Consider the following 16,512-nt stretch of genomic DNA (forward strand, 5'->3'; position numbering starts at 1 on the left):
GAGAAGGGAATCGCGTACTATAATTATTTTATTTATTAGTACGTAGAAATGTGTTGGTTTTAATGGTTTAAAGACTCCATGCGACTTTCCCGTTTTAAACATAAAAAAACAATTTTTTTTCCATTAACACAAAGAAAAAGAAAAGAAAATTAGCAAAATAGCAAAAACCAAAAAGAAAAAGAAAAAAGAGAAATGCAGCAATGAAACAAATCTCTTAATTCTTCCATGATTGATTGCTCTTCTTTTCCCTACGATTTTTGGTATGTAGCATCTCTCATATTTAGCAATATAAAATATTGTGTTTCATCGAGTTGTAATTATGTCAGCAACAACGGAGCCATATGGATGCAAGGGATTTCAATTCTTCGTTGAAAAATTATATACTATATATAAATAGGGCAAAAATGATTTTTTGTTACATATAGTAGTTGAATATCGTTGTTAAATTCCTGGCTACGCCACTAAAAATCAATTGGTGGATAGTCATCTAATATAATGTTGTCCTCATTTTCATGATTGACAAAATATGTGTGTATTGTTTCAATTTTTTTTTTGTTGTTGAAAGTGTTTTAATTAATGTTTTCTATTTTTTTCCTAGGAAACTCTGTTGTGCATCATATAAAATTCAATTTCATAGTTGAAATTTATATGGATTGATATATAAAACCAACATTTTGGAAGAGATATTGAACCTTCCATAATTGAACAACAATGTCTTGCTGTGGAGGTGGAGAAGAAGACGTTTACAGCGGCGGTCCGCCATCTAACCAAAATACAGCCCCTCCTAGAGCTGGCAATCCCTACGCTGGTGGTGGTACGTTTTTACTCGGAATTATTTTTACTTGTACTCGATGTTTACACCAAATCAATAAGTACAAAGACACGCGTCTTGTACATTACTACTTTTTTAGAAAGTTAGAGCATTAGGTTGTTGTTAGGAGAAGTTACACATTTGGTCGCTCAGTCAAAAATATTTACAAACGAGCTGATATACACTATGTATACATATATTATACATCTGTCGACTATTAGGATATGATGCATTCTTATAATGTTAAGTTCATTTTTTTGGTGTTGTAGTTAGTGACAGAGCAGAGCCAAGGGGTGGTACAAGAAATGGAACTCCACAGAAAGTTTTACCAATCGAGATACCAGTTTTACCCTTGGACGAGCTAAACAAACTGACCGGTAACTTTGGTCAGAAGGCTTTGATCGGAGAAGGATCATATGGACGCGTATTTTTTGCTAAATTGAGCAATGGACAGGAAGCAGCAATCAAAAAGTTGGATACTAGTTCTTCACCAGAACCAGATTCCGACTTTACCACACAGGTGAAGTGATGAAGCCAGAAATTTCAATAAAGGGATATTCAAAGTTTGATGTATATGTGTAAAGAGTAGCGTTTGAGCTATATATACAATATGATTTTCCGAGGAAGGATGTTTAGGAAATTTGATTGTTTTTTCCTTTACTATGCAGTTATCAATGGTTTCAAGGCTTAAGCATGAGCATTTTGTGACTCTTATGGGGTATTGTCTAGAAGCAAACAATAGAATCCTGATATATGAATTTGCAGCTATGGGATCTCTACATGATGTATTACATGGTATGTGAAATCGTTCCGTTAAGAAAATAATCATGAATGCAAGATTTGTTGATGCATTTTAGTTGAATGTTGGATGTTTTTGTTTTAGGTAGAAAAGGTGTCCAAGGCGCGGAGCCTGGTCCAGTTCTTACCTGGAATCAGAGAGTTAAAGTTGCTTTTGGTGCAGCAAAAGGCCTCGAATACTTGCATGAAAAAATTCAGCCACCTATTGTTCATCGCGATGTCAGATCCAGCAATGTACTTCTCTTTGATGATTTTACAGCTAAGGTTGCTGATTTCAACTTGACAAACCAGACCTCCGACACAGCAGCTCGTCTGCATTCCACTAGAGTTTTGGGGACATTTGGCTACCATGCTCCAGAGTAAGCCCTGCTGCATTCTGAGTTTGCATTAACTTGCAATTGCATCCCCTGCTTATCTCCTCGTAGTTGGCTTCCTGTTTACCAAGCTTCATAACATAACTCATTGTTATACTAAACGTTAACAACAACCACAACATATCCTGTGTAGTCCCACAAAGATCAAGGGTAGAGCAAAGATCAAGGGTAGAGTGTACGTAGACCTTACTCCTACCTCAGAAGTAGAGAGGCTGTTTCCGATAGATATACTAAACGTTAACACATTTAGTACTGACAAGAAGTAGATATAACTAATATAAAGACCATACTATTGTGCAGGTATGCGATGACAGGACAGATAACACAGAAAAGCGATGTCTATAGTTTTGGAGTCGTTCTTTTAGAACTCCTGACGGGAAGAAAGCCAGTAGATCATACAATGCCCAAAGGACAACAGAGTCTTGTCACTTGGGTAGGTTCTTACCTTTACCTCTGTCATCGAACCTATTTCTACCACCAGTCAGCTGATTCATACTCGAATTTTCTGCAGGCAACTCCAAGATTGAGTGAAGACAAAGTGAAGCAATGTGTTGATCCAAAGTTAAACAACGACTATCCAGCAAAAGCAATTGCTAAGGTTTTCTTATTGATCTTTGCTAGTAGTATTTTGTACACGGATTTAACTTATTTATACTAACAATGTAACTCTAACTCTACGTAGTTACTTGTTGATATAAAAAAGTTAAACAGTGTCATTGTATCAGACTCCAATAACCATCATCTTCCTCTGGCTTTTGTGTACATTTTCCTCTCAGATGGCAGCAGTTGCAGCACTGTGTGTTCAATATGAGGCAGATTTTCGACCAAATATGACGATAGTCGTCAAGGCACTGCAACCACTTCTCACTGCAAAACCAGCAGGACCCGAGTCTAATACATAAGCATTACACAGCTTATACTTTGGAGTATCAACCAGGCCACCCAAATTGTAAAAGAAGCACTAAGGTTATGCACTCTGAATCAAATCTGCTTCAACAGATCGAAGAATTGCAAAAAGTAAGAAATTTTTGGGTATAAACTTACTCCATTACTGGATTATTTGTGATATGTGGCTATGAATACCAATGATTTTACCTGTTGGAAGTTTGAATGTTGAGAGCAATATATTCAACATAATTGTAAGTCGATCAACCGAGTTTCATTCTTTAAGTTATAAAATAATGACAGGAAACATAATAGCTCAACTGGAAACTCTATGAATTAGTGTGCATAGAATCAAGCAGTAATAGATAATTCTGCACTTGCATTAAGAGCAACAAGTTCAACGAAGGCCTCAATTCATATGTAAACAAAATTTATAAATAAAATGCGGAGTTTGAGGTGACACCAAAAAAACTAATCTTGTCTTTCAATTTCATAAACGAACATAAACGATCACCAGCTCGTAAACAGAGTAAAATCAATAGCCTCCCTTCAAATCGTTAACCACGTCATATGGTATGGGGGTAACCGTCTCCAATGTAGCGCCTCCAACCATGAATCCTGGTTTGGGTCCTGCGGGTTGTCTTTTTGTGCTGACAACCTCTCCTCTGGCCTTGGCCTCAGCCTTAATCTGATCGTTCTTCTTGATCCTTTCTCTGACTTCTTCTGTGCATCGGGAAGCTTGAACATGTTCAATCCTAACGTGGATCCTCTTCCTTAGGATACGATCACGAACCTGAGATCCAGAACAAGTAAGACAACAGTTAGACAGGCATCCCATGAATTAGTGCAAGAGAACCAAATAACAGATATCCAATACCAACTCTCACAATCCGTTAGACTTCCACAAAAAGATATACTCGAAACAACATAACAGAAAAAGATGATGCAAATTCATCATTTCAACCGAGAAACATTTGCAGGTCTTTTAATGATTCGGTTATATACTGAAAAGCTCCAGTTAAGTAGAAACTACGAAGCTTTCATGATTCGAGATGTAATTATACCTATATATCTCGACAATTTGATCTATACATTTGACAGCCTTTTACTATGTGTTCATAAACTTCACTTCTTACTATTCCATTTCAAAAAATCATCAACTCTACAGCTATTTACGAAATAAAATCAGATTTCTTCAATATGAACAAATCAGAGAACCTTATATTCACCATTGAAATGCAATTCAGCATTCGTTATCCATGTAGGCATTCGACAAACAAAGCTCGAGGCTTTCGGCTAGTGTGCTAATATTACTACACAGCTCCATTCATGAATTTTACTTGGATATAGAAATGCTCTTCATTTCAAGGCTCTGAAAACTCTTAATAGCTGAAGTTCAATTCATTCATATAAATTCGCCTATTCTACAATTAACTTCTACTAAAAGAAAACTATATGCTGAAAATAAATTGGTAATTTTCTGTTATTTCTGTCATCTTCAATTGAGTTACAAATATAACTGAACATTGTCCCGAAAAATACTGATACTTCAAATCTGTTTGAGATCATAACACAAATGGATACGAACAGATGGCTAATTTAAGCTACAAATCAACAATTGAAGAGCAAATGAATTGTTCAATTCAATTTCAAATAAACGCAGATGAAAATAATCAGGTACGTGAAGAGAGAGATAACCTGCTTGTTAACTTCGACACCGACGGCGCGTTTGGTGATGTTCCAGACACGTCCGGTACGGCCGTGATAGAATTTGTGTGGCATTCCCTTGTGAATTGCACCATTCACTTTGATATCAACATAATCACCGATTTTGAAGATCCTAAGGTAGGTTGAAAGGTGAATTGTACCTTTCTTTCTGAATGCACGAGAGAATGAATCTCTCGTACGAGACCTCAATCCATGGCCGGCCGGCATTTTCCTCCGCCTTTCTCCGGTGTGTGCAGTGTGTGACTGTGTGTGCGGGAAGGAAGCGACTGAAACCCTAAAAAGCAAAACAAAAGAGATGAATGTATATAGGGCTTTTGTTGGGTTGGGCCGGATTATATATGGGCTTTAGTAGTTTAGCCCAATTACTCTTTCACTAATTGGGCTTCATCTCTGTGATTGGGTTTCCCTCAGAACTTTGAGCCCGATATCTCACATACATACGAGTCCACTTGGATACAATGTATCTAGAACAAATTATACTTATGACATAACTTGTTATGCCTTTTACGACATAATTTGTGGGATATTATGATACGAACATATATAGTACTTACGTCGCGAAAGAGTTGTTTGTTATTTTGGTGTCAAGGGCATTTTACCTTTTAAGACATAACTTGTGAGATATTATTATATGAAAATACTAAAAATTTGAATGGGGCATTTGTGCGAATGGCCATTTGGATTGTTTCCTTATTTTTATAAGTTGTGCAAGCTCTAGAGAAATTACTTTTTCGAAAAAATGTTAGATTCGAGTCTAATATTTTATCATGTATTGTTGAACATTACAAACAAACATTGGACTAATATGAACTAAAATATCTATAAGTTATTTGAAACAGTTCGTTTTGGAGCAGAAGAGTTATTTTTAAGTAGTGTTCGATTGATTAAATATTTGATTAATTAGTCTGAGATTGGGAAAAAATCTAAAAAGAGAAAATCATTTACTAAAAAGAATAATGTTTAAAACTCATGTCACTATACATTTTAATTTTTTCTTCTATGGTGCAGTGTGTGGTCCTAAATTCAAATTTCAAATTATTTGTTCATTTGTTCCTTTTTTATTATCTTCTCAACATAGATCTATGTCCTTATATGTATTTCAATTTTCAATGTCCAAACATATTGCATTTACTAGTGGACCCATTGGATAGTTGTGGTGGTTATGGCAATAAGATTGAACTTAAATGTTATATATAATATACCAAAAAATTATTGTCTAGATGTTGTAACATAAAATACTATTTCCATTGTCTATAGTTCAATTGAAAGAAGAATATTGAAAATTTGATATTTGACTAAAATGTAATGGAACACTAAAAGAGCTGGTCCAAAGCATGAGAGAAGTGTCATTAATTATTTGACGTACATGCATTGATTGTATTGAAAGCAATATGTCGGTACAATCGACAGGTGTAGGATGATTGAGATCTCTTCATCTTTAATCATATATCTCGGATTTGATCGAGCTTTTGAGAATGGAAAAAAACTTGTTGGAAGCATCACCTTCAGAAATGATGAACTCAGATAATTTAGTCAGATCCCAATACGAATACTGAACACCACATGAGAAACCAAAAAAATAATAATATATAGGTACAATGTCTTCAAATAAGGTTCACTTTCATCAATGCTCTAGCTAGCTAGGTTGTCTTAAATCTCAACCAATTATGCTTCTTCCTTGTTGTTGCCCTTTTCATACCTTTTATGAAAAATGCAGGCCTAAAGTGTGTTCCATTACTCTCCTAATATAGAGAAGCAAACAATTTCTTAGACTATTGCCTACATGAGTTAAAGGACACAAGATTATATATTATATTCTAAAGTTCTCTATGTGGAAGGGAAAACATTACCCTTCATGTAGAGTATATTCTTTGGTTCAATTTATGTGGTATTGTTAATTGACTGATTTGAAGTACTTTAAGAAAGAAACCTACTGATGTTGAGGTGTAAAAGTACGGAGAGCGGACAAGATTAGACACCATATATAGTTTATACCGTAAACGATGAGTGTTCACCTTTAATCTACACGGCTAGGGATTCAGTCTTAACTTTGAATAAGGGAATTCAATGAGATCAAATACAAATTAAATCGAACGCGAAAACTGATCTGAATCATAGAACTATAATGAAATATATAGACGATTAACCAATACTTATCGAATTTGAAATATTTGTGTGACTATAAATTGTCTCATTAAAGATAAGTAAGAATTTTAAAATTGAACTATTTCTAAATATAGAAATAAAATATTCATTTAAAGACAAACTAAAGAAAAAAAATGCATTATATAAATCGAGACATGACAAAAGGGAATCGTTTTATATTTTTAAAGTCATGAGTTCATAGCTACGTACTCAACTCCAGTGTCAACTGTATTGTGTTCAGATAAACCCCAATACCATAACATTGGATCCACCCTGTACAAACCAAGGACAATGGAAGCTGAGAGAGACTTGGAATAGAGATCATATGGCTTAAAATTTATGTGAATTTCTCTACACATAATTTTTTAATGCTAGCAAGTATTTTTTTGATACTCATAGTGAAAACGATTAAATTTGAATTCACACATTACAGAGCTCTTATCTTAAAACCAAGTGCATATATATAACCTAATCCCAAATGAATTATTCCAAAACTTTAATGGTGGAATTCCACTTTATTGATTGAAGATAATTAACAAATAGTAATTGCAATGTACAAACTCATCCATGGATACCTCGTACTATCATAAATATTTTTAATCAAACGGTACATTAGAAGTGGAGTTAGAGGGTTAAAACAAAACAACGTTGTGTTGGAGTGTTAAAAAGAAATTTAAGAACAAGTTAAAGGTGTTGTACATATAGCGTATGTGCTTGGCCTATTCTTTTAGTACGTCTTTATTTTTCTTAGTTTAATTTAACATAAAGTTTAAGAAACTATAATAAGATTTTGAAATCTTATTATAATCTTAAACATAATATAATGTATTAAAACGCCTTTAATCTAAATCAAAGAGGTAGAACAAATTGAAACAAACTAAAAAGAAAAAGTAAGACGAACAAATTGAAACAGAGTCGATACTATTGCTTGGATTGTACTCTTTACAAGTGTAGATCTAAACTTACATGATCTTGATGAAGTCCTTCCTTCAATTCATACCCAAATCTGGTTACAGAAATTGAGCTACTCTTTGTGTTAATCTTCTTCAAATCTCCATCAACATTATTATAAACTACTGGCCTAACAAAATTAGAAACATTATTAGGAGAACAAGAATTACTACTACTACTACTAATACTACTATGATGAACATGAGGTACTCTCCATAACGCTGCAAATGAGCGATGATTTTCATTTATATCGCGATTAATTTGTTGTGAATAATAATGGCTATGGCCGTTATTATTCACATGACTTCCATAAAAACCACCACTAGTAGTACTACTTGTACTACTAGTATTGTACAACGCTGAATTAAAATAAGCGTTGTACTGATATTTTGCATATTGAGCTCTTTTAGCATGTTGACGTTCTCTTTTATGCGCGTTTTGATGTCCTCCTAGGGCTTGTGATGTTGGGAAGTTCCTACAACAATATTGACATTCAAATTTTCTGTTGTTGTTAATTTCTGCAGTTTCTCCAATACTATCATTTGATTGATCTTCATGACGAATAGTCGTACCTAGTAATTCTTTGCCAAAAAGCCTAATGGCGCTTTTTTCTTTTGTTGGCCTCATGAAGGGAAGTTGAGAAAAAGACTCAACATTCATGAAATCTTGAGTTTCTCTATCTTTAGTTCTCTCCATGAATTTTTTTGTGTAAAAGAAGATATAGTATATAGAGAGGAAAAGGATAAAGAAAAAAGGGTTTAGAAGAGAGAATATATAAAGGTGCAGCACAACTAGAGAAGTATATAATATATAGATAAACGTTTCGTTTAACTTGACTTTAATTGACATCTATGACCTTTAACTTTAGTATATATGCACAATGAGATACTTAAGCTTGTATAAAGTTAGACATGAGTAGACATATGTGTCCTACGTGGTCATGCACACTGGACGTATGTGTGTAGTCAGAGGCAGAGTTTGGGGGTTGTAAATTTCCTTAAACTTTTTGTTGATAGTGGGATTCAAATCCAATATGTGTGTAGTCAGAGGCAGAGTTTGGAGTAGTAAATTTGCTGGATTTTTTTGTTGATAGCGGGATTCGAATCCAGTATGTGTGTAGTCAGAGGCAGAGTTTGGGGGTTGTAAATTTCCTTAAACTTTTTGTTGATAGTGGGATTCGAATCCACAACTCTAGCGTGGAAGACAAATCCACAACCCCTTTCTTAATCACTAAACTATCAATCAGTTTTGTTAGGGGTTCACGAGTTAGTATACATATATATTTATTTAATTTTCTAGTACAAATACAGAATCTATGGAAAAGCTACTGGTTCATCCGAACCCATGAACCCCCACCTAGCTCCGCCTCTGTGTGTAATTGTTCAACTTTATACATCTTGAAGTGTCTATTTGTACACCGCTAAAGTCATGTTAAATGACATATTTATTTATGTATTGGGTGTATATTATATGTTGTGTATATTTTTGGGGGTGGGACAGATATATGAAGGAAGTCGTCAGATGTATTAATTTGGAACTGACTTTTCAATACATTAATTTGTATATTCATGGTAACCAGACAATATGCCAATCACATATCTTGCGGAAATCTAATTCTACACTATTGTTATTTATTGATGTTAGGGTTTCCGATTAAAAAGCTAGTGACAAGTGGATTTATCAGATATTTTTAATGTGCTGGCGTTTGGAATAATCTTAATCAGACTCATTCTAATTCATTATGTTAAGTAACGTTAACATCCTGTCTATAATCACAAAACCCACAAAGGTGTACTTTTATTATCAGTAATAATAACTTTTGACATGGTAATGAATGTTAATTTGATCCCATTTCCTCGATATTGGATCCCCCATATTAGTCGTGGGGTGAAGGACGGATGAATCCCATGTGACACTTTATATTGTCTTGTCCAAGTTTCATCTTATGAGCTAATGTTTACACGATTGACTAGTTAGGTTAATCAACTCATCCAATTAGGTCTATTTCTAATTTATTGTTCACATTGATATTTGAGAATAAATTTAAGTGTTTATTCATTTCAAATTATTTAATAATTTCTTGGGACCAAACTTTGGGTTGAATTAATTATGCAACCTGCATTTTTTTTTCTTGTGTGGGTCTATAATCTATATGTATAGCCAGGACCAGGTACTTACAGTTGGTGATGCTTCTTTATTACTACTATTGTCTACTTTCTTGTGTTCTTTTCACCATTATATATTCACCAAAATGCATGGTCCCATAAATAATAATAATTTTTTATAAAAAAAAAACAGGACTATGTGATAATTTCCCACGCAAGAAAAATGCAACATGCTATATTATCCCTTCTAATTAGGATAATAATTAATTTGATGAATATAAGTCGACAACGAGGAAATGATCTCATATAATCACGTAAAAGTTGAACAAAAGAAAATGATATCTTTTCGAATTTTTTATGTGTAAAACTGAAGATCTCTTATATTTGTAAAAGTAAAGATCTCTTATTAAAAAAAAGACATAAAACTAAAAATAAGTTTGTATATGGCTAGCTACAAACTTGCATTCCAAGTATTTTGTCTTGGTTTTACTCATGATCTGCCTCCAAAATTAGTCCGATTAATTTATATTTATGTCATGTAAAACATTTTATAAGGAAAGCATTACTAGGCATTATTACACTCCAAAAGTTCGAACTTTGAAACCTCTAAGAATTTTATAATATATATAGTCGATGTTAAATATCGTTATCTAATAAAAGCATTTGGTATATATATAGTAAAACTTATGGTAGTTGCAAGTTAAGGACGATCACATGAATTATATGTTCCCCCATTTAATTTATTTCACTTCATGTCACTGCTAAAGTGGTCCTCTTTTTTCTTTGATTTTAATATTAGATGTTGACTTAAGAGACTATATATACACATATGGTAGATGATGAATTTAATTTATTTTCCCGTCCCCCACTTCTGAATATATATTTGTACAATTTTAGTTTAAAATATTGACTTTTATAAATAATTAATTAATAACATCAAAGTTGGATTCAAAATTTTAGATCATATACATATTAAGTGAATATCTTAACGTAAATTTATGAAAAGGATGATTCTATCAATTATAGGTGTAATTGAAAACATATATATATATATATATATATTAGTAGGCTTCTTGACCAAAGATAGTCTAACTCAACTTCCGAGTTAAAATAAACTATATGAGTCGTAATCTAGTTAAAATAGAAGACATTTCTAGCATTGAAAATCTCATATTGTATATCAATCAATCGCTATTATAAGAGAGAAAAATATCAAATATTAAATTATATTACTAATATGATATTATTATTTTTTACTATAACTTGAGTCCATTAATATCATTATTGATTTTTTATTTATCTTTTTTTACAATTCACTTCCTCCACATATTGAACTCTTGACTTGTTCTTTATAATAATGTGGAGGTCCCCTTGATATTCATGGCTAATAAAATGAATTTGGAGGTTCATAAAGATGGTGACAAAAGTACAATATGATTGAAGCCAAAACTATAAATAAGACAACTAAGTTTGGTAACAAAAAGTACAATCTTTTAATTTAGTCTTCACTTGTGCTCCCTGCTTTTCAAAATAATATATACTAGTCATATTTCACTTTTCGATAGGTAAACTCTACAAAACTTTTGTTAAGATATAATATAGTATTAAATCATATAAATATACAAGTAAAAAGAATTGTAATTTATAGTATCTTTTGTATAAATTTGAATATTTAAATTTAAAAATATTAAATAAATTAAATCTGAATTTACTTTGAAGATTAATTACATTAACTTTCGAAAAGTGAAGCATGACAACTGTTTTGACTTTTGAGACACTTTGTTTAAATGCATGAGAATTTTTTATTTATTGCTACTTATATTTTTATTTATTTTTCAAATGTTCAATGGTGGTTAAGGTGTCTTTGTCCTTGTTCATAATCATAAGTAGGCTAATGGTCCTTGGATTGTAGTTTCATTATTAACTGTTTAAGGATAATTATTGTACAACATAAAGACTCTTGTTATGTCTAGAAAAGTTAGGACTATATACATATAAATACACTCACACCTTCCAATTGCAAACTTCTACCTATGATCAGAGCCAGAGGCGCAAGAGGTTCATTTGAATTATTATAGTGCACAACAACAATAATAATAATAACATACTCAGTGTATTCTTATAAATACCGTTAATTTTGTTGGGTAGGAGCAAACATAGAGATTATTAGGTGAATATTAGCCATAAACATCAAAGTAATACATAGTAGTACTCCATTACTTGTATAATTTGCTAATCATGATTCCAAGGAGACTAATCATTTATCTTGTTGCAATTAATGTCTCTCTCTCACACACACAAAAGACATTAAAGTAAAGGAAAATAATCACTAGAAGCTTCACATTTACACTTTGCTTGATTGGTACATATCGTTTCATAATATATTGTTTCTCAGGACGTCACGACACTTTTTAAGGAAAAAATAGCATTAAAAGGGCAAAGTGTTTTACACTTTGCTTGATTGTTACATATCGTTTCATAATATATTGTTTCTCGGGACGAAAAAATGGCATAAAAAGGGCAATGCTACACTTTGCTCAATTGCTACATATCGTTTCATAATATATTGTTTCTCGGGACGAAAACATAGCATAAAAAGGGTCATGCGTCTGCCGGGAGTCGAACCCGGGTCTATTGCTTGGAAGGCAATTATCCTAACCGTTGGACTACAAACGCTTGTTGATACCAAACTCAAACAAATTCTATTTTTGTTGTAAAAAAAACTTTTCTAACACATAATAATCTTCCTTAAAGAATAATGGTTTTGAGACGGAATAAATCCATACTTCTTAAGAAATTATAAATAGAAGGGTGATTTTACTATATCACCATTTAATATAATAAATATAATGTCTTGAAAAATGTAATAGAGAAATGACTATAATTAATGATAAGGGTAAATTAGGAAGAAAGTGTAAAATTATCCATTGATTTCGTAAAGTGGACAGTGTTGTTGGACATTTCAAAATAGTATAATGGACAACTTTTATTGGACAGAGAGAGTAATAGTAAGTTACTTTGAGAAATATTGGCACAAACATTGTACCTCTTTTTAACAGGTTTTAGGTTCAATTTCTACTAGGTGATTTTTTCCATTTGTTATAAACAAAATTTATCGTGTTGGCATCTTCAATGTTTATATTTCTATTTAGTTATTCATAATAAAAAGAAGTACAAAACTTCTAGTCAAAGGTGCAATATAATTTATAGTTTAAACCCCCAGCACTTGGGTAGTTTTTAACATATCTCTCTGCCCAACATTGTCACTCTTTCTTCTTGTACAATATTTATTGACTTTGTTATACACAAGTGGATAATTTTATAATTAAGAACCAAAAATAAGGGGTCGTTTAGCGTAGATGGTTAGAATAGCACCGAATAAAATGTATTAGTAATATTGAGACTAGTTATGTTGTAATTGTTTCTTATCTACTATTTGGTGTGGTATATTAAGGACAATTGTATCTTTAACCATACCAATACATGTATTAATAAAACTTGTAATGAACTATTTGTAAAGAATATGGTGTTTTGTTTTATACTCCTTGTTTCATATTAGTTGATCATTTTCCTTTTTACACGCATATTAAGAAATGTGAATACTTTTAAAAAGAATTAATTGCAAGAGTAATATAGGAAAAGTTTAATTAATGCTTTTTTGATGATCAACTAATATGGGACAACTATTTTAATAAGATGATCAACTAATATGGGACGGAGGGAGTATTAGTTGTATGCACTATAAAACTAAATAAGATATATAACTAATACATACATGAATTAGTTATATATAAGTTGAAAATCCTACCAAACAAAGAATTAAATAATATCATGTTGCAATCAACTATATGTTTAACTCATGCCCGAGGAATCCCTAGATACAGAGAGAGGGTACGGGCTAATCTTTTACTAGAGGGAAAGCTGGCGAAAAGCATAGAGCGTACGAGTTCAGGACATGGACTCCTTGAAAGTCTCCATTTTAGGGTTTTAAGGAACAAGGTAATGAAATTCCGATATGGACTTCTGTTGTTGTTACAACATGTATCAAACAGTGCCCTATTGATCTAATTCATAATACCATAATGTATCATAAATATATTATTTTTTCTAATACATCCTACCGATCAACCCCAAAAGTTATCCACTATCTTAGCCATTGGTAAAATGTGTGAAGAAATCTTTGGTGGCAAAAAGAAAGCTTTTGGAGTCATTCTCCTAACTTTCATCTCCTTTGAATATACATAAACCAAACTTCCATTTTTCTTCAAAATTCCCTCACTTATATCAAACCAAAACTCACATATATTATAGAAAAAAATCAGTTAGTTAACTTTATTTTCTCAACAACAACAAAATAAAATAAAATTAGTGATTAGCTAACTTTGCACCTAGCTCATTAATTACTATAATCTTCCAAACATTTTCCTAATATACTTTTTTTTTGCTTTCACTTTCTCTTTGTAACTATGGAGGCTTTGTATAGTCTAAGTTCTACCTTCTCATTACCAAAAAATATACTAAAATTGTCTAATAATCGCGGAACATGTCACGTACCTAAGAAGATCAACAATGTGATATCTTGTCAAAGTAGTAGTGGAAATGCAGTTAAAGCTAGTAATCTGTCTTCTGTTATAATCGAAAGATCATCGATAAGTACAGATAATATCGAAGATCATAAGGATTTAAGTCCAAATTGTAATGGTATTGGCATTGTCAAGTTCCTTAGAGGCAAAATATTTCTCATTACTGGTGCAACTGGTTTCTTAGGAAAAGGTATAAATGATTTTTTGCTATTTGATCATGTCATTTTTTTTCATTTACAATTTATTTTTCCAACGCCCTTTCTTGTGTTATCGACAATATGTAGTTTTAATTGAGAAGATTTTAAGGACCGCGCCTGATGTGAACAAAATAATAATCTTGATCAACGCTGATAATAAAGAAGTTGCTATGAATAGATTGAGAAATGAAGTATGTACTTCTCTGTTTTCGACTCTGTTCTAACTTTTTACTTTTGGTTCATTTCATGTCATAAGGTCTGCGTACACTCTACTCTCCCCAGACTTCACTTGTTTGATTTCATTAGTTATATTGTTGACATAGTTTTTCACATTTTTGTAAATTCTGCTGCTAATACTACTTTTGATGAAAGGTAAATCGCGAATTTCATAAACTGTTGTATCCTTCTTATGTATCTTTTGTGCCTGCAAAAAAGTTATATATAGTGAAATTTGATGAACTTGTAGGTATGATGTTGCACTTGGTATAAACACCGGTGGACCTAGCCGTCTGATGAATTTCGCAAAACAATGCCATAAGTTAAAGCTTTTCCCCCATATATCCACAGGCAAGTAAATATAGATCATGAGCAACAGATATTCATTTATTGACGTAACTGGTAAAGTTGTTGTCATGTGACCAGGAAAGTCACGGGTTCAAGCATTTAGAATTGTTTCGTTTTCTTTCTTCGTTTTAGCATGTGATTTATAACATCGCAATGTAAGTCTATCACTAATGAATGACCTATCAATCACTCTTGATGTCTTGTACATTTGATAATACAAATAGTACAGCATGTTCAAGAGAGTAATGTTGTTTTTGAAATTTTAGAATACTTTGATGCATTTGAGCTTATGAAGCATTTAGAATTACGAGTACGTTGCTCAGACTCTTCAAAAATGATGTCGATTATGATCCTCCAAAAAATGCAATTCTATACTATTTAAAGGATCACACTATCCATGATGTGCTTTCAAGGCAAAAATATTACTAGAGTAAAATACAATTTGTTGAAGTATTTATCAATAAGCGTTTGTAGTCCAACGGTTAGGATAATTGCCTTCCAAGCAATAGACCCGGGTTCGACTCCCGGCAGACGCATTTTTAGTTTTTGGCTTAATTTGTTGCATACACGCCCCCTCGGCTCTCGACCACTTATATTATAAGTTGAATCTATTTGTTTTTTTTTTATGTGTTTTCTTCTTTATGTTTTGAATCCCGTTAATCATCGATCTTCATGTAAATCTTGGTTTCCTTAGTGTGTTGACCTTAGTAACCAAATATAACATGCTTGATCATTTCTTAATCAACAAACATGTTTCCTAGAAATGTTTTTTTTTTTTTTTGCCAGTTTTCCATCCGGTGTCCGATACCTCACATTGAAGCTTTGACTCTATTTGGATTCACACCACGTAGGGCTCCCTACCAAGAATTTTTCATATCCAGGGTTTCAACTCGAGATCTCTAGTTAAGAAAGGAGCAATCTCATCCACGGCACCACATCTTTTGGTGGCATAGCTAGAAATATTAGGAATTTGGGTTGTAGTACTACTAACTATGATAAGGGTCCACAGTGCAGCCCATATCTTTATTTCTACTGGGCCCAAGACCAAAACTGATCTGGATCTGACCTGAGACAGTAGGTGGGCCATTATATTCTAGGTTCATAAAGCCCAATCCAGCGGTGGGTCGGCATTTTTAGGTGTCTTGTCTCGTACTAGTAGTCGTAGTATTGCTTCAATACAAAAAATTATACTTTGATTTCTATTTGTATCTGTCATTTCTTGTATTTCAACTATCGTATTAGTTTCTTGTAATTACCATTTAAAAGGCTTTGTTATGCTTCAACTTCCGACTACACTAAACATGTTATTATTGTTGTTCGGCAAAAAAACTCACTAATTTCGATAAAATCTTATATCATGCCAAAAAAACT

At 32.6% G+C, this 16,512-nt stretch overlaps 3 protein-coding genes and 2 non-coding genes across 5 annotated transcripts; 2 read left to right on the top strand and 3 right to left on the bottom strand.

Moving 5' to 3' along the window:
- Positions 1 to 175: 175 nt before the first annotated feature.
- Positions 176 to 2,952, top strand: LOC125841111 (probable protein kinase At2g41970). The gene is made up of 8 exons (XM_049520125.1): positions 176 to 260; positions 599 to 814; positions 1,081 to 1,331; positions 1,480 to 1,606; positions 1,695 to 1,968; positions 2,284 to 2,416; positions 2,495 to 2,581; positions 2,760 to 2,952. The coding sequence occupies exons 2-8, from the start codon at positions 712 to 714 to the stop codon at positions 2,883 to 2,885; spliced, it is 1,101 nt and encodes a 366-aa protein (XP_049376082.1). The 5' UTR covers positions 176 to 260; positions 599 to 711; the 3' UTR covers positions 2,886 to 2,952.
- Positions 2,953 to 3,227: 275 nt separating this feature from the next.
- On the bottom strand, positions 3,228 to 4,883 carry LOC125806815 (60S ribosomal protein L21-1-like). The gene is made up of 2 exons (XM_049486565.1): positions 4,567 to 4,883; positions 3,228 to 3,661 (listed from the first exon to the last, which is right to left on the bottom strand). Exons 1-2 carry the CDS (start codon positions 4,801 to 4,803, stop codon positions 3,404 to 3,406), a joined length of 495 nt encoding a protein of 164 aa, XP_049342522.1. The 5' UTR covers positions 4,804 to 4,883; the 3' UTR covers positions 3,228 to 3,403.
- A 2,743-nt stretch (positions 4,884 to 7,626) lies between these two features.
- LOC125841115 (zinc finger protein GIS-like) lies at positions 7,627 to 8,466 on the bottom strand. Its single transcript, XM_049520128.1, has one exon. It carries the CDS (start codon positions 8,386 to 8,388, stop codon positions 7,684 to 7,686), a length of 705 nt encoding a protein of 234 aa, XP_049376085.1. The 5' UTR covers positions 8,389 to 8,466; the 3' UTR covers positions 7,627 to 7,683.
- A 3,935-nt stretch (positions 8,467 to 12,401) lies between these two features.
- Positions 12,402 to 12,473, bottom strand: TRNAG-UCC (transfer RNA glycine (anticodon UCC)). Its single transcript has one exon. It is a non-coding gene; the product is annotated as a tRNA-Gly (tRNA).
- A 3,132-nt stretch (positions 12,474 to 15,605) lies between these two features.
- TRNAG-UCC (transfer RNA glycine (anticodon UCC)) lies at positions 15,606 to 15,677 on the top strand. Its single transcript has one exon. It is a non-coding gene; the product is annotated as a tRNA-Gly (tRNA).
- The last annotated feature ends 835 nt before the right edge of the window (positions 15,678 to 16,512 follow it).

Source organism: Solanum verrucosum, unplaced genomic scaffold (genome assembly GCF_900185275.1).
Source record: "Solanum verrucosum unplaced genomic scaffold, falcon-dt-bn FXZP01000196.1, whole genome shotgun sequence".
Lineage (NCBI taxonomy): Eukaryota > Viridiplantae > Streptophyta > Magnoliopsida > Solanales > Solanaceae > Solanum > Solanum verrucosum.